The sequence below is a fragment of the Sorex fumeus genome, unplaced genomic scaffold (genome assembly GCF_029834395.1).
Source record: "Sorex fumeus unplaced genomic scaffold, SorFum_2.1 ptg000131l, whole genome shotgun sequence".
NCBI classification, from domain to species: domain Eukaryota; kingdom Metazoa; phylum Chordata; class Mammalia; order Eulipotyphla; family Soricidae; genus Sorex; species Sorex fumeus.
Genome location: NW_026606188.1, coordinates 40,010,450 through 40,028,328, shown reverse-complemented (window position 1 = coordinate 40,028,328; position 17,879 = coordinate 40,010,450). Strand labels below are relative to the sequence as shown.

Sequence of the window (17,879 nt, the reverse complement as noted above, 5' to 3'; positions counted from 1 at the left end):
CCTCCTTCGCAGATCCTTAGCTAGAAAAATTCCCCAAAGCAAGCCCCATCCCGAGGCCCTTTTAGAACCAAGCTGTTCACTTATTTCCTTTTGGTGGTTCTGGGAAGTGAGGGGCGGGCAGGTTGTGGATTGAATCCAGGTCTCCCAGTCTGTGCCCTCCCACTGAGCCACATCCCAGGAGTCCATTTAGTTGTTTCCTAGCTTGTCCCAGCAGCCAGCTGGGAGCCAACCCCGCCAGGCATTGTTCTCTGTCCCAGATGTTTGCGTCCAGCTGTACTTGCTTACACCCCCTTCAGGGATTTTTGCCAAACCCTTTGTCCTTACTCAAGGCCCCTGGCTGGCTAGCCAAAGTTTTCCTTTTCTGTCCTCACCTCCATGGCCTTCCCCCACCTTTCCCGCCCTCATCCCCAAACTTCAACCCTACCAGCAAACTGAATGTCACTTGCACTAGTCTCTTGCCTCACCACAAATCTCTATTCCCTGTTTCTATTGTAGTTCTGCTTCTCTGATGAAATTCTGTGTATTTTATGCATTTCATTTCGATCATGGGGATATCTTTGGACTGTACCCAGTGGTGCATGGGCGCTCTTCCTGGCTCTGTGCTTTGGGTCACTGAGTGGTGCTCAGGAGACCACGTGGTGCCTCGGAACCCACCACGTGCAAAGTCAGTGCCTAGGTCTCTCGGGCTGTGCCCTTCACAATGGCTCCCTTCTTTCTTCTGCTATCGGATGCATCAGCCTGACAGTTTTTGTGTTGAATTGTCTTTCTGCGGTGGAGGTTAGTTTGGAACAGCCCTAAATTCCCTGGCTCTGGCTCACTGTTCCCATAATTGTTTCTCTAAATTTACTCCACCTCTTCCTGGACTGGAAAAAAAACCCTGCAAATAGTTTCTCATTCCTCACATCTTCCCCCACCCCCACCGCCCCCAAGTCTATGTGGCACCAGGTTGCACCCACCGCCACCATTGGATAAGGCAGACCCCAAGGTCTCTGCTTCACTCAGGCAACAGGACCAAACTGGTTCAGCAATGCTGTGCCATGTTTTTCCCCTTGACAATGATTTATTTGGTTTGGGAACTAGGACACCTGAGCACTGGCTGATCTAGTGGGGTCCTGAATCAGCTGGGATCCTGTACACCAATTTGTTTATTAATGTGAATGTTTTGAAAGTTTCTTTTCTGTATTTCACTCAGCTCTGAAATGAGAAAAACAGGAAGTCGGGTTAAGGTGCTAGCTCTGTAGGCAACCAGCCTGGGTTCCATCCCCAGCACCAAGTCTGGTCCCCCAAGGCCCACCAGGAATTATCTCTGAGCACAAAGCCAGGAGTAAGCCCGGAGCACTGCCAGGTGTGACCTCCCAAGGAAGAAAATTAAATGAGGGAAGCAGGACTGAGGATGTAGCTCTACTGATGTAGAGTGGGTAGAGTGTGTGTGAGGTCCTGAGTTCAGTTCCGGCCACCACAAAAACTAATGAATGAAAGAAAGAACGAAAGAAAGAAAGAAAGAAAGAAAGAAAGAAAGAAAGAAAGAAAGAAGGAAGGAAGGAAGGAAGGAAAAGAAAACAGGGTTTTAGGGCCAAGAGACAGTACAGGGGTTCAGGCACCTGCCTTGCATCCCAGGTGCCTGCCATAGTCATGGTATCTTTGTTCAATGATTGTTGAATGACGGAATGAATGATACTTCTCAAAAGAGTAGTTTTCCCAATTAAACTTCCGTAATTTTGCTTCATTGGGGGGAAAAAAAGACATCTGCTTTGTGTATACTAACCCTGGTTCAATTCTGGGCACTTTATAAGGTCCCTGCCAGTGGTCACTCCTGAGCACAGAGCCAGAATAGTCCCTGAGCACTGCCAGGTGTGACTCCAAAACCCAATAAATAAATATAAATAAAGTGAGACAAGCCCCTTCCTGGTCAACCTAGTCCACCAGGACACAGAACTTAAATGTAGAAAGCTTTCGGGAAGGCCCAAGAGAGCCCTGGGCTCAGAAGGCGCCTGCAGAGTAAGGGGCAGGCACAGCCCGGAGTCCGCTCGTTCCCATAGTGATAGGAGTGGGGAGGGGAGCAGAAGCCGGCAGAAGCAGCTCTAGAACTGGCAGAGGCGGCAGCTGAACAAAGGGAGCAGCTCAAACCCTTTGCCAGAGTGTGACAGGTCAGTGGCTCTTGTACCAGCGCAAGGACAAGTGCCGCTGGGACTGAGCTCAGGCACCTGGCGATTTGCTCCATGGTGGTGGTGGCCGCCTCCTTGGAGCACTGAGTGTGTCTCTTGACTGAGCTCTCAGATGCTGAACAAGTGACTTCCTGGCCCTTGAGTCTCAAGTTTTTGGTATGTAAGTTGGGAACAAGAGCATCGGCCTAGATTTATAGAGAGAATAAGCTGATAACATAAATTGTCTAGGTTTAGCTTATTCAACTGGATGTGTCTCAAAAACAAAAACAAAAATAATAGGGGCCCAAGTGATAGTACAGGGATAGGACGTTTGTCTTGCATGCAGCTGACCCGGTTCAAACCCTGGCATCCAATATTGTCCCTCAAGCTCCATCAGGACTAATTCCTGAGTGCAGAGCCAGGAGTAACTCCTGAGCATTGCCAGGTGTGACCCCCCAAAAAATCAAGCAAAAATTAAAATTAAACAGTATAATATGTTTGTTGCCATTTTACACCCCCATTGCTTTGGAATTGTCTTTTTTTTGTTTTTGATTACTCCTGGCAGTGCTCTGGGAACCAAATGGGATGCTGGGAATCAAACCTGGGTTGGTCATGTGCAAGGCTAACACCCTATCCCCACTGTACTATCGTTCCAGCCCCCAAAAGTGTGGTTTTAAGTGTTTAATATATATATGTATATATAATTATCCCAAATAAATAAAACACTGCTTAAAAAGTAAAATAAAACTCCCCAGTGAGTTTGGTATATGACTCAACGTTAGAACACTTGCCTTGCATGTTTGAGACCCTAAATTTGATTTCCAACACTGCATAGTCCCCCAAGTGCCACAGGGAGTGACCCCTGAGTAAGAAGTTGGGTGTTGCCCCAGAGCACCACCAGATGTGGCCCCAAAACAAAACAAGTAAAACAAAACCCCCAAAGCTCCCTGGGTAAATTCTAGTGTACACCAAAAATTGAAAAGCCCTCTTCTAGGTCAGGATTACCAAACTTAGCGGATGATGCAGATCACCTTTTAGCTTAAAAGACACTTTTGGGGGCTGGAGCAATCGTACAGCAGTGTGGGGTGTTTACCTTGCATGTGGCCAACTTGAGCTCCATCCCCAGTATCCCATGTGGTCCCCTGAGCACCACCAAGAGTGATCTCTGAGCTCAGTACCAGGAGTAAGCCCTGAGCTCCACTGGTTGTGGTCCAAAAGCAAAATAATAATAATAATAATAATAAATTAAATTTAAAAAATTTTGGGCCTGAGGAGACAACTTAGGGGTGAAGGGCACATAACTTATATGCATAGGGACACGAGTTCTTTCCCCACACTGATCGGTAGAGCCGCATCCTACCCCCAGTCTCATGAGGGAGTCATCAGGACAAAAATTAAAGTGAAATTTTGTTTTGTTTTGTTTGCGGGCCATACCTGGCGATGCTCAGGGGTTACACTCAAGAATTGTTCTTGACTGGCTCAGGGGACTATAGGGAGGTGCCAAGGAATGAATCCGGGTCTGCCACATGCAAGGCAAGGGTCCCACCTGCTGTCACTCTGGCCCCTATAGAGAAATCCTTCTGATGGAAGGATATGTAGAGGGGCTCTAACGCCTGTGAAATCCCTGTCATCTGAGTGCTCAGCCCTGGCCTTGGACCCCTCATCTCAGGACATGGGGGATTCCAAGAAAGAAAGAGGCTCTGAGCTGTGAGCCCCTCGGAAGGATGGGGGTGCTGTTGTGGCATCCCGAGGTTCCGAGGACTCTGCCTCTCCTCCTGGGTCACAGTCCAGCAGACCTTCCCTGAGCTCAAGAGCACCGCGTCTCTGCCCTTTGTCGTTTTGAGCTCTTAATGGGCTTGGCCCATCCTACGTGGCACCAATCCCCACTAAGCACATCCCCATTGCGGTGGGGAGTCTTGGGGCACACCAGGCGGGAACCAAAAGCTGCTCCATCACCCCCCACCCCCAGGCTGAAGAGACAGATCCTGACTTCCTTGGTTCTCATTTTCCATCTCCCAGTTAAGAAACCCAGAGGGCATCGCTGAAGGCTGGAAAAAGAAGGATGGGCAGCGGTGCGAGTGCGGAGGACAAGGAGCTGGCCAAGAGATCCAAGGAGCTGGAGCGGCGGCTGCAGGAGGACGCAGCCCAGGAAGCCAAGACAGTCAAGTTACTGCTTCTGGGTGAGCACTGGGCAGGTGGTCCTGAGGCAAGTGCCGGTTCCTGCTTGTCCCCAGCCTGGGAAGTGGGGGAGGGTTCTAGCATGCCCATGAGGAGGAGGACTGAAGGCGGTCTCCATCCCCCTCTCCACCATCTAGTCTCAGGTGTGGAGATCAGAAGCTCATGGGCTGAGCCCCACATTGCAAGGAAAATTAGGGTGCCAGGGCTGCTCTGGCATTGAGAGGGATCGGCACAAGCCCACCTGCATCCAAATCTCACCAAACCTGACCCCTCCTTCCCTTGGGCTTGGTGACTGTGGTGATCCTGGGCACGCGGCACTCTCCTACTAGGGGTCCCGGATCTGAATGCAGAGATCAGAACTGACCCTTCCTTCCACACCCTCAATGCTATGCAGTGCTGGGGGCAAGCCCAGTGACTCATGCCCACTCTTGGCCGCTTCTTGTTTTCAGTAAAATATTCTGTAAAACATGGGCCAGAGCAATAGCTCAGTTGGTAGAGCACATGGCGGGCAATCCCTGAGTTCAATCCCCTGCACTTGTGTAGACCCCGAGCACCAACACGTGACTCCTCTTAAAAAAAAACTGGGGGTGAGGGGCATGAGGAGACGCCTGGAAGTTCCTGCTTTGTGTGCGCAAGCCCTGTGTTCCAGCCCAGCACTGCCGGGAGTAACCCCCAAGCACCACCAGCAACCCCTTCTTCCCCCAAAACTTTCTTTTGGGAGGGGGAGTTACACCCATCAGTCTTAAGGACCTACTCTTGGCTCTATGTTCAGAGATCACTCTTGGCAGGCTCAGGGGACCTTGTAAGATGCTGGAGATCGCATCTGGGTCAGCCGTGTGCAAGGCAAATGCCCAACCCACTGTACTATCACTCCAATCCCAAACCATTTTTTAAAACGAGGGAGTCCTAAGAAGGGAGAGATGGAATCTTTGCCTCCAGCAATTTGGGGGAGTGGTTTAGGTCTCCCAAATGGTGCCACTCCTGGGGTACTTTTAGTCACCGAAGTTAGCATTCCAGTGCCAGGACTGAGCAATACGGGGGATGGAATCAGGATTGGCAGCATGCAAGGTCTCAGCCTTAACGCCTGTCCCATTTCTCCAGCCGCACCCACCAGCAGCCCTGGTTTCTTTGAACCCCCTGACAGATGGAAGTCAATGGTCTGAGCTCCTAAGAAGATCACGGGTGTGTGCTAGGAAGAGTTAAGCTCCTCGGCGGGTTAGTCAGAGAAACGCCCATGGCTACAAATAGAACCAAGACTACAGAATTCCAAGCGCTGCAGAGGGAGGCGAGGGGGGCGCAGGGGTGGCTGCGGAGCAGAGGAATCCCAGGCGAGCACCCCTCCTTTCCCCAGAGGGAGGGGCTCACAGCAAAGATGCTGCACCCAAACCCCAGAGAGCACAGGAGCCTGTGGACAGGGCTAGAAGCCAAGGCACTGGGTCGGGGGGAAGGTGCGGGGAGGGGGGGAGCTTTTAAACCTAAGCAGCTTCTTCCTCAATCTGGATAAGCAGCTCTAGGGACCAGGCACTGGTGAGCTGGGAGGGCCACAGGCATCAAGACGGGATGCCTGGGGGATGAGTCTGTGGGTGATACAAGGCCTGGGGGTTTTCTTGGGAGAGGGGGTGAGATTTCGGTTGGGGGTCACACCTGGCAGTGCTCAGGGTATACTCCTGGCTCTGTGCTCAGGGATCTCTCCTGGTGGGATTTGGGGAAACTGTACATGGTGCCAGGGATTGAACCCCAGTTGGCCAGGTGCGAAGGAAGTGCCTCAACCTCTGGCCCCTGGTGGGTGGAGGGTCTTGGAGGAGGGAGATCAGAGTGTCAATGAGAGTACTGGGATAGAAGCAGCAACAAGACAGGGAGAAAATCATATTTCAGTGACATGACAGAGTTCTATTGGGTCCTGCCCCTCTAGGTACAAATGGGGAGGAAAGGGTGGCAGAGGACTTCCCCTGAGCAGAAGTGACTGCTACTCCAGGACTACCCGGAGACATCCCCTCACCTTCCCTCTGTTGCCGTTGTTGCAGTATTGAGGGCAGCACACAAGGTCTAGTGTTCGGATACACATGGCTGAGACCCAGACTCACCTTTTGCTGCAGGGCCAGGGTTTCCGGAAAGCACAGCTGTTCTGACACGTGTGGGCAGAAACAAGGACCCAACACACAGCCTTATGCTTGCAAGGCAGTCCTTTAAGCTACTGAGCCATCCCTGGGGGCCAGGGTGACATTGTGTCTGGAACAGGGTAATGGAATGCTTCTGGTCTCCAGCAGGCAAAGACGGGGTGAGGGGGACTGCACAAACAGTCGTCTGCAAACAAGAATTCCCCATGCCCAGTGTTACTAGTATGGAGGGGGAGCAGCTCAATCTGAATTTAGACTGACTCACTGCCTCCAGCCTGGCAGGAATGAAGGGCAGGGACCCACCTGCCCCTGTGGGTTCTCCTCCCCAGGCATGTCCAAGCCAGCACTGGCCAGGCAGTCACGACCACCTGCTGGCAGTGGGCACAGGGGTGCACTGTAGATATTGGACCATGCACATTTCTCCCTTCAGGTGCTGGGGAGTCCGGAAAGAGCACGATCGTCAAACAGATGAAGTGAGTAGGAACAAGGCCTCAGAGGATGGCGGGTGAGGGAGAAGGCATGGGGCCAGGAGGAGGGAGGGGGCTCTTTGGCGGGAAAGGAAACCAGAAGTGAAGGCTCTAAAGGACCCTGTCCCCGATGGCCCTGATCTGCCTGCCCCTTGCCTCTGCTCATTGCTCACCTTGGGACAGCCACCAGAAGAGAAGCCAGGTTCTTTTTTCCTTCTTTTTTTTTGAGCCATACCTTGCTGGAGCCATAGCACAGCGGGTAGGGCATTTGCCTTCGATTCCTCCACCCCTCTCGGAGAGCCCGGCAAGCTACCGAGAGTATCTTGCCCCCACGGCAAAGCCTGGCAAGTTCCCCGTGGCGTATTCGATATGCCAAAAACAGTAACAAGTCTCACAATGGAGACGTTACTGGTGCCCGCTCGAGCAAATCGATGAACAACGGGAGGACAGTGCTACATTGCTACCCGGTGGTGCTCAGGGGTGACTCCTACAAAGCTCCAGTGACCAAACTCGGCCCCCTGTGGACAAAGCCTGCACTCGCGCCTGTTGAGCTCTTTCTGGCCCAGACAACGGGGTCTTGTACACATTAAGTCTTTTCAGATTCCCTGGGCTCTAGTCTGGTTCCTCAGGGCCAGCTGAGGTCCAGTCTGCCCTCCCAGGATCATTCACCAGGAGGGCTACACGCCGGAAGAGTGCCTGGAGTACAAGTCCATCATCTACGGCAACATACTGCAGTCCATCCTGGCTATCATTCGGGCCATGGCCACGCTGGGCATCGACTATGCTGAGCCGAGCTGTGTGGTAAGTGGCAACGGCATATGGTGGGGGGTGGCAGGAAGAGCTGATAAGAAGTGCACAAGTAGGCAACAGCCCTGAGGGGACTGGAGCAATAGTACAGCGGGTAGGACATTTGCCTTGCATGCAACTGACCCGAGTTCATTTCCAGCAAGCCCTGCCAGGAGAAATCCCTAAATGCAGAGCCGGGAATAAGATTGGAGCACTGCTAGGTGTGGTCCAAAAACAAAACAAATAAATCATGAAGAAAGGAGGGGCCAAGAACTGAGAGCTTTGAATGTTCTTGCTCATTCTGGAGAGGGGTGCTGTCCACCATTGCACTTTGCTTGATCTGCTCTTTCTGCCCGATTATCTTCTTTCATGCTTTATTTAGGGGGTTTGACTCCACTGGACGGTGCCCAGAGCTTACACCTGGCTCTGTGCTCAGGGATCAGTCCTGGAGGACCATATGGGATGCTGGGTGGACCACCGGGTCAGCTGCGTGCCAGGCAAATACCTATCCACTGTGCTATTGCTCTGGCTCCTTCTTTTATTATTTAAATGGCTCTGTTTTTCCCGCCACCTCCTTCTTCTCACTGAGGTTATTACACTGAGTAGAGGTCTCTCACTTTCTGTCTTCTGTCTCTGTCTCTCTGTCTCTCTGTCTCTTTCTCTCTCACACACACACATACACACTCACACATACACACACAATCCTACACATGCACACATGCACGCACTCACATTCTCCTACATACACATACACACACACACACACACACACACACACACTTGGCGGTGCAGGATCACTTGCTTGTGCTGCTCACTGGGGGTGTGCTTGTTTATTTGTGGGCTCACCACAGTTGCACACTTGGACACCAAGTCCCGCACTCTAGCTGTGTTGTTCACACACACCTGAACTACTCTCTGTTCAGGACATGTGGATGACACCAGGGACTGAAACTGTGGCCTTGTGCTTGCAAGGGAGGCGCCTTTTCTGCAGAGTCATCCCTGGGCTCCTGAGTTAACTTTTAGAAGCAAAAGCCCTAGCTTTTGTACTATGGGCCTGGAGTCATAGTACAGCAGGTAGGGAGCTTGTGCAAACACAGCTGACCTGGTTTTGATCTCAGCATCCCATATGGTCCCCAGAGTCCTCCAGGAGTGATTCCTGAGCACTGAGTTAGGAGTGGGTCTTGAGTACCACTGAGTGTGGCCCAAACATCAGAAGGAAAAAGATGTCTACAGTATTAACCAGTTCCTAGATTCCAATCATTGGAAAAGCAAAACTTTGTCTATCTCATGGATAATATGGCCTTTATCACTTTTAAAAACATGGTGGGGGGCATAGTCAGTGATGCCCAGGAAGTCACGTGGTGCTGGGACTAAAGCTGGCCATTGCCCATGGAAGGTGTGTGCTCTGCCACTTGAACCATCAGACCCCTTCAACATAGTTGTTGATCACCCTGTAGTGATCGGGGTTATTCTTGGCTCAGGTGTTCAGGGATGACTCCTGGAAGTGCCAGGGATTGATCTGGGTTGGGCTGCATGCAAGGCGAGCACCTGGATCCCTTTATGATCTCTCCAGCCCTCAACACATTCTTTAAGTCTCCAGTGTTCCCGGAGCCAAGGAATCCCACTGTGTGGTGCTACATTCTGGGGTGACAAATGAGGAGTTCCACCTGGAACCTTAGCTATCCTTGAGCCAAGCCGAAGGTGGCTCCACAGCTTCCCCTGCCTTTCAGAAAAGCACCAAGAACCTTGCTTGCATTAGGGTCTTGCTGGAGACCACCTCAACTTCCAGTTGCAGTGGGAACGGAAACGATTTTCCTCTTGGCAGTATTCCCAGAATCCTCCAGGATGGCCACGATTTCTGTGTCACTCTCAGCCTGGTTTCTGCCTTTCAGGATGATGGGCGGCAACTCAACAATCTGGCCGACTCCATTGAGGAGGGAACCATGCCCCCAGAGCTGGTGGAGGTCATCAGAAGGCTCTGGAAGGATGGTGGGGTGCAGGCCTGCTTTGACAGAGCAGCAGAGTACCAGCTCAATGATTCAGCATCCTAGTAAGTCTCGGAAGAGGGAAGGGGTCATGTGAGGCGCACTCAGGTGGCTAGAGAATCACACCCAGTTGCAAATCTCAAATGGGGCACTCGAAAGCAGGCATCACACTATCCCAGCTTGGATCAGGCTCCAGCAGGTGGGGAGGTCATTCCCTTCAATATTTTAGGATTCTGCCTGTAACACTGAGGCTCCAGGTTGGAGCTTGAAAAGGTTTAGACGCTAATGATGTGCCCTCAGATGTCTGGCACCATTTGTAGGAAAGTCTTAGGCATGTTTCATAAACAAGAACAACTGAAAAGTATCAGTGTTATGAAAAAGGTGGTGTATGTGATGGCATAGAGTTCCTATTCGCTTTATCACAATATTCAAGACAGAAAAGTTGTTCTATTATACAGTAGCAGAAATGGGTCTTTTTTTTTTTTTTTTTTGCTTTTTAGGTCACACCTGGCAATGCACAGGGGTTACTCCCAGCTCTACACTCAGGAATTACCCCTGGTGGTGCTCAGGGGACCATATGGGATGCTGGGAATCAAACCTGGGTTGGCTGCATGCAAGGCAAATGCCCTATCAGCTGTGCTATCACTCCAGCCGCCCAGAAATGGGTCTTTTTATGTGCATGCTTTTGTTTTACCTCAAACTAGAAATATAGGGTGACCAAAGGGTAATAAAATGACAGGGGCCAAATAGGTGTACAGGGGTTAAGGCACTTGCTTTGTATGTGACTGATCCTGGTTTGATCCCCAGTACCACATACGATTCCCTGAGTACCACCAGGAGTCATTCCTGAGTACAGAGGCAGAGTAAGCTCGGAGCACTTCCAGGTTTGGCCTCCAAACACCACCCCCTCAAAAGTAAACAAATGAAATGTCAGGGCCTGCAAGTTGCAGCCCCAAGGACTGATTCGTCCTGTACACTGTTGGGTAAGGCCTGGGTGGTGCTCTGCCATGCTTGGAATTCAATGCCTTTATTTTTTTCCTTTTAATTTTTATGAATCACAGCAAATGACAGTTAAAAAGTAATTAAATAATGCGATTGAATTTCAGGCATACCATATATCAACCCCAATCCCTTCACTAGTGCCACTTCCTCCACCAATGTCCCCAGTTCCACCACCAGCCCCCAATTTTTTTTCTTTTTTGAATCACTGTCAATTGAATGTCTTTAGACAGACACATTTGCCACAGTTCCTGCCTCTTCATCATGCCTCACTGAAGCCTACAGATGACCCCATATCCTACGCAAGGGTACTCTGATCGGCAGCCCCCACCCCCATTCTCTGAATCTGGCACATAGTCAGTTCAGAACCAGGAGTACACAGGCAGCCCTGCCCACAGCCCCCACCCTCAGACACACGGCTCAGACCTTCCCTTAGGGCTGATTTTCCAGCTGGTAACCCAGGCTTGACTCAAGCCACTGAATGAAAGGTAAGTTTTGGGGAAGGAGTGATGGTTCAGTAGGTAGGGCATTTGCCTTGTACAAGGCTGACCTAAATTCAATCCCCGGCACCCATTCTGGTCCCCTGAGCACCACCAATCTAAGGAGAGTGAAAAAGAAGGTTTTGCCTCTCGTTCATTCCCCCTTTCCCCTTGTCTTTGTTGCTATGGTGACCAGGGGCTGCACATGTGGTGGTGTTACTCGCTAGGGGCCACAAACTTGGGGACGTCCTGGCAATTTTTTTTTTGCAGTGCTTTGTATACTTGGTTGCATCAGAGAAGCCACACCTGGTTGTGGCACCAGGGATCACAAACATCAGTGCCACCAGGTTTGAGCTCAGCACCTGGGGCAGTGCCAGGGATCAAGTTCAGCCTTGTGCCTGCAGGGCTGATGTGCTGTCCGTAGTCTCTCCAGTCAGGGGGTCAAAGCAGGAAGCACACAGATGGCCACGACAAACCAAAGGAGGCTGGGTGGGAGTCAGAGAAAATCAACCTTGTAAAGGTGGTTTTCCGAAGATAAGGGACACAGCGTTTACTAACCCTACTTCCATCAGGTAGGTGTTACAAACCTGTAACGAGACTGTGTATTATTACCCTTGGAATACTGATTTACTAAGGGCCCAGGTATTTGCTTGGAGTATCAGCCCATTCATCTTGGTTAACTTGCACCACAAACTGTCAAGGGAGATAGTACTTTTTATTAATCTCACTTAGGATGAAAAACTGATGTTCAACAGAGTTCATGAATTTGCTCAAAGTCATACAGATAAATGACAAAAAGGCTGCATTAGAATCAAGGTCTATTTGACCACACCATTAAGTAGTTTTCACAATTCACCACAATGCCTTCTGGGAAAGTGATTGCACACTCTTGACGTTATCCTTCATCTGTGAAATGCAATATGGAATTTGAAGACTCGGGAGATAAATGAGAATCCAAATGTGAGATCTCTGGTCACAGAAGCCACTTGTGTTCATTTTCTTCTCCTTTCAGTCATCTCATTTCATGTTTGTCTTCTGCCTTTTTTATTTAAGTGAGATTTTATTTTATTTTATTTGCTTTTTTTGGGTCACACCCAGCAATGCACAGAGGTTACTCCTGGCTCTGCACTCAGAAATCACCCCTGGCAGTGCTCAGGGGAGCATATGGGATGCTGGGAATTGAACCTGGCTTGGCCGTGTGCAAGGCAAACGCCCTACCCGCTGTGCTATTGCTCCATCTTCTGCCTTTTTTGCTCGAGCGGGCCCAGTAACGTCTCCATTGGAGACTTTGTTGTTACTGTGTCTGGCATATCCAATACTCTCGGTAGCTTGCCGGGCTCTCCGAGAGGGGCGGAGGAATCGAACTCGGGTCGGCCATGTTGGCCGCTTGTAAGGCGAACGCCCTACCCGCTGTGCTATCGCTCCAGCCCATGCCTTTTTTAAAAAATGGAAATTGTCAATCTATAGAAAAGAGAGAACGAGATAGTGAGTGGCCTAGCTTCCCAGAAAGCAACTCAGGGTCACTCTTGCTTCATTTTACTTCCTTTCCCACTGGATTCATTTGAAGCCAATTCCAGATATGTGATTACATCCTAAATTTTTTACTATATATCTCTAAAATATAAGAAATCTTACAAAACCACATCATTGCAGCTAAATCTGTAAGAATGCCTCTATGGCATTAAATATTCCCAGTTACCGCAAATGTTTTACACCCCCTTTCCCCAATCCAAGACAGAAACAAGGTCGATGTAGTATAAACTCATATTCCCTAACTCTTGTTGGTTTTTGGGACACACAGGCTGTTCTCAGGGTTTATTCCTAGTTCGGTGTTCAAAGATCACTCCTGCTGGTGCTCAGGGGACCATATAGGGTGTCCGGGATTGAGCCCAGGAATCTCACTTGCTGTACTGTCGCTCCAGCCTCTCATGTCTATTTCCATGTACTGCTTCTTCCTGTTGTGGTGCTGGGTAGGGACCAGTCCTACCTGGATGGTACCCACGACCTCACATATGCCAAAGCTGAACTCTACCTCTTGATTCCCATCCTCAGCCCAATTCTTGCTTTTGAAGAAACCTTTGACACCGTTTAAGCTACAAATCCCATTCAAGATAGGGGTGAATAGGGGTTAGTTAACCCACAAACCCAACAATCCCCCCTCCACCCACCCAGAGAAACACAACAAAAACTCTTGTAGTCAGGAAAATCCCCAGGAAAAAAAAAATGCCTGAAAATGTTACAACCTTCCCTGCATCTAATGGGGTGTCCCTTGGCCCCTTCCTTCTATAAGCACAGATGAGGATTTGAAGGGAAAATCCTTTTTCAGTCTGTCCCCAAACTCGCTGCATGAATGGGCCTTTCCCTTTCTGGGCCTTGCTGTAATAGGGTGTGTGTTTGGGGTCACCCATGTCTCTGGTCTTGCTCCAGCTACCTGAACCAACTAGACCGCATCACGGCCCCTGACTACCTCCCCAATGAGCAAGACGTGCTGCGCTCCAGAGTCAAGACCACGGGCATCATCGAGACCAAATTTTCCGTGAAAGACTTAAACTTCAGGTCAGTCCATGGTTCCCTGGGGTCCCTGGGATTCTCACTCATTCACTCATCCCCACAAAGGGCCTGGGCATGCTTCGCTGCCTTCATGAACACCGCATCTGAATTATGTCCTTGTCTGTCCTCTCCACCCGCCCTCAACCCCAGCACTGGGCCCAGGAGCCATGCCCGCCCTTCCAGGGAAAGCACCTCAGTGAGTGGGGGCCTCCCAGTGAGAGTGGCCCCTTGTCCCCCCAGGATGTTTGATGTGGGAGGACAGCGATCCGAGCGGAAGAAGTGGATCCACTGCTTTGAGGGGGTCACCTGCATCATCTTCTGTGCAGCCCTCAGTGCCTATGACATGGTGCTGGTGGAGGATGATGAAGTGGTGAGTGACCTCTTCCACACGAGCTCCCCCTGGACCCCCCTCCAAGTTTTGTCTCTCCAGACCCCAACTCAGAAGCTGTCACTACCACCAAGTCTCCCCTTGTTTCCTTCCTGTGGCCTCCCCCATCCTTCTGCTTGGCCCCCTAGTCTCATGCCATGAGCCCCGTTTATGCTATTTCCACCTCTAGCCCCCTTGAGGTATCTTGAGGGACATGCCTCTTGGTGGAGAAATGCCCCTTGAGCCGACAAATCGGCATCTCAGGCAAACGCTTCTCCAGAAACCTAGCATGCAATGGAGCTCCGGGTTTACTGAGCATGATTTTGGATTCGGAGTAGGTATCTGTGTTATTGCTTAGACTGCCCAAAGCTTTAAAGGAATGCAGTACAAAAGGGCTTTACAACTTTCTCAGCAGTTAAACCTAGCCTGCCTCCCCTGCTGCCTCTGGGAGGCTGGGGTTGAAATGATGGGCCAAGAAAACAACACCCGCCATTGGGAATGTTACACAACACTGCGGAGTGTGAACTAACCTCATTGGGGAACCTGGTAACCAGGTACCACAAGGCACCAGGGCTGAGAGACTGGCAAGTCAGGGTTCTCAGGTGCCACTCAAGCTGGCTGCTGGAGTTTTCTGGGGAAGTCTCTGAAGCCTGATTTTTTCAAGCAGAGTCCCACAGACAAGAGCTCTGCAAGATCTTGCTAAGTCCAGCCAGGTACCTTCTGAGTCTCAGATGCCAAAGACATGGAAAACTAGTATGTCCCTAAGCATCTGCTCCCTGTTGGAGGCCGTTTCTGATGCAAAAAGCTCATGTCCAGCTCTTCCTTCTCCTTGGTAGTTCAAATTCACATTGCTTAAAAGTTTTATTGGGTCACACTCAGCGACACATAGGGATCACTTCTACTGGCGCTCAGGGGACCCTATGGAGTACTCAGGATAGAACTTGGGTCAGCTGTGTGTCAGGCAAGTGCACTCTCTTTCCAGACCCTACATTTTTTTTTTTGGTGGTGGTTGTTTTGGGGGTCACACCTGGCAGCACTCATGGACTATTTCTGGTTCTGCACTCAGAAGTAACTCCTGACAGCACTCAAGGAACTAAGCGTGGTGTCAGAGATTTGAATGGGGAAGGTGGGATGCACGTTAGCCCCCTATGAGTACTTTTTTTTTTAAGTGAAGATTTTAGATTTTCATTCAATAAAATAGATTTTATTGAATGAAACTTATTGGGAAAGATGTAAGGACAGAAAAAAATTCAAGAGAGAACACAAGGCTTCTTGAGGGGGGAAAAGCAGACATAAAGCCACGCAAGTGAGGTATGTATTCACCGGAGAAGAGACGGGGTAGCAGAGGCCCTAGAGTATTACTAGTCATTTTGTCTTATGGGGCTCTTAGATCTTCACTTTTTTTGTGGGGGGGGGGGCACACCCAGTGTGCTCAGGGCTTAATCCTGGCTCTGCACTCAGGGATCCCTTCTGGCGGTGGTCAGAGGACCATATGGGGTGCTGGGAATTGAACTGGCAGCATCTAGTGGCTAGTGACTCCTGCTGTCCTATCACCCCAAATCTTCATTGCTGCTTTTGTTTGGGGCCACACTGGTGGTGCTTAGAGCCGTGGGTGCAATCTTCCTTTTTCAACCCCAAAGCTTATGAGGTCTTAAAGAGTTTTGCAAGAGGAGCAATGAGAAAAAGACTACACATTAGATTGTACCTTCTTTATTAGATGAAAAGACACCAGAAGTCAGCCAACAACATACTTCCAAATCCTAGTGCTTCCTAGAAACAGGTAGGGATGAGGGATGGGGCACCTCTGATGCTCCCTCTAGAGCACTGCTCCTCACCTGCTCGGTGGCCATGAGAGGAGTCGAGGCAGTTCAAGTGCCATGGAGTAGTGCTGGGAGCCTCCAAGAATCCGTATGTTCCTGTCCAAACTGCAATCCCAAACTGTAAGAGGAGCCCTTCAAAGCTGGCCTGGAGACATGAACAAGCACAAGCGATCCCAGCCCAGGTCCAAACCTGTATTTGCCGCCCTTGTAGCTGTCAAAGCTCTCACCTGTCTGGCTGCTGCTGGCAGGGACACCAGCCTCAATATATGATCTCACTGGACTTTCAGAGTAACCAGGGAAAAAAGGCTCAGAAACACTCCCTAACTTCTTCCCTGTCTCAAAGCTCTGCTAGAAAGATTAGATAGTCAGATCACTCTGGCACTCTGCCACTGCACTAAACAAGAGCTCACCTGTGTCCTATTTTTCTAAATCTGGAGCATTAGTCTCTCCATGGAGAACAAGGACAGTAGCAGGTATGTGCCCCCAACCAGCTCAAACCGATGCTTCCTGTTCCCTCCACTAGAATCGGATGCATGAGTCTTTACACCTGTTCAACAGCATATGCAACCACAAGTTCTTTGCAGCGACTTCCATTGTCCTCTTTCTCAATAAGAAGGACCTCTTTGAGGAGAAGATCAAGAAAGTTCATCTCAGCATTTGTTTTCCTGAATACGATGGTAAGTGTCAAGGTTTGCTGATAATGAGAACACTCTCTTCGGAGTCACTGTTGATCTCGTTTCCTCTAAAGAGGCATCAAGGGCATTGCTTTTGAGAAAACTGGGTATTGGGCTGTAGACAGAAATGTAGCCGTCTCTGAACAGAGCAGTCCTTAGATCCAGACATGCCCTTTTCTGTCCAAATGATGACACTGACCAGGAAAACCAATGGTTGGGATGCAGAAATGCCTTGCCCTCAAGTAAGAAAGTTCTGGGATGCTAGAATAGGGAATCCTCCCTACAAAATCAGGCCCTCAATTTATGCTCAGCTAACACTGGACAAATCAGTATTATCAAATCAGACTTGATAAAACTGATCAAATCAGCCACCTAGGAAATATGCGAGCAACTAAGAAGGGTTTCTTCATCCCATTTCTTCACTATTTTTCTGGAAAACCAGGAAACAACTCTTATGAAGATGCGGGGAATTATGTCAAGAGTCAGTTCCTTGACCTCAACATGCGAAAAGATGTCAAAGAAATCTACAGTCACATGACTTGTGCTACAGACACACAGAATGTCAAATTTGTGTTTGATGCAGTTACAGATATTATCATCAAAGAAAACCTTAAGGACTGTGGACTCTTCTAATCTGCCCCATTTCTCAAGAATACGTTTAAGAAGGCGGCTTGAAATCTGTGTGATTTCAAGCAGAAAATTGCAACTCCACACACTGTAAAGAATGAATTCATTCTCCCTAGGAGCTAAGCAGGCATGACTGCTGAAGAGCCTCACAGTGGGTCAGTCTGTGATGCTTCAGGAGTACAAAGCCTGGGGCTGGAGAAAGTACAAAAGGTCAGGCAATTGCCTTGCATGCAGCCAACATAGGTTTGGTCCCTGAGCAAAGAGCTTGAGCACTACCAAGTATGGCCCCTCCAAACCAAAAAATAACACCCCCCCCCAAAAAAAAAGAGTGCAGAGTCAGAACACCAAAGCTCCAGAATTGCCTCTGCAACTTGCACACAAAATATGTGAACACTTCATTATTCTGAACCTCGATCCCTTTATCTGTAAAATGAAAATAACTTCTTCATAGGATTGTTCTGATCATCCCAAACATTAACTGATGGGAAGGCACATAAAAGCTGTGTGGTGAGTGGACAAAAAAACTGAATAAAACCAACATATAAAAACTGCCATTTATTAAATTCATTACCTGGTATTTAGTAAACTACTGCAAACAAAGCAGTAAACTCTACGGTTTACAAAAAATTTTAAAAAATTCAATTATTCACAACTCTTTTTGTTTTGTTTTTGGGTCACACCCGGCT

General features: G+C 49.5%; 1 protein-coding gene across 2 annotated transcripts; it reads left to right on the top strand.

Moving 5' to 3' along the window:
• Nucleotides 1–4,206: 4,206 nt before the first annotated feature.
• GNAT2 (G protein subunit alpha transducin 2) lies at nucleotides 4,207–17,236 on the top strand. 2 transcript variants are annotated; one of them, XM_056139093.1, is made up of 8 exons: nucleotides 4,207–4,324; nucleotides 6,870–6,912; nucleotides 7,566–7,694; nucleotides 9,566–9,742; nucleotides 13,583–13,711; nucleotides 13,946–14,075; nucleotides 16,416–16,569; nucleotides 17,009–17,236. In XM_056139093.1, the coding sequence occupies exons 1-8, from the start codon at nucleotides 4,207–4,209 to the stop codon at nucleotides 17,197–17,199; spliced, it is 1,071 nt and encodes a 356-aa protein (XP_055995068.1). In that variant the 3' UTR covers nucleotides 17,200–17,236. The 2 variants fall into 2 exon arrangements, with proteins under 2 accessions (XP_055995068.1, XP_055995067.1); XM_056139092.1 differs by having other exon boundaries at nucleotides 7,566–7,707; nucleotides 9,585–9,742.
• The last annotated feature ends 643 nt before the right edge of the window (nucleotides 17,237–17,879 follow it).

What these genes read in the sequence shown, in the direction of transcription:
- GNAT2 (XM_056139093.1), top strand. Translation starts at nt 4,207, where the DNA reads ATGGGCAGCGGTGCGAGTGCGGAGGACAAGGAGCTGGCCAAGAGATCC. An exon ending in CTCAATGATTCAGCATCCTA is followed by an intron (nt 9,743 to 13,582) that starts GTAAGTCTCGGA and finishes GTCTTGCTCCAG; the next exon opens with CTACCTGAACCAACTAGACC. An exon ending in TGGTGGAGGATGATGAAGTG is followed by an intron (nt 14,076 to 16,415) that starts GTGAGTGACCTC and finishes TCCCTCCACTAG; the next exon opens with AATCGGATGCATGAGTCTTT.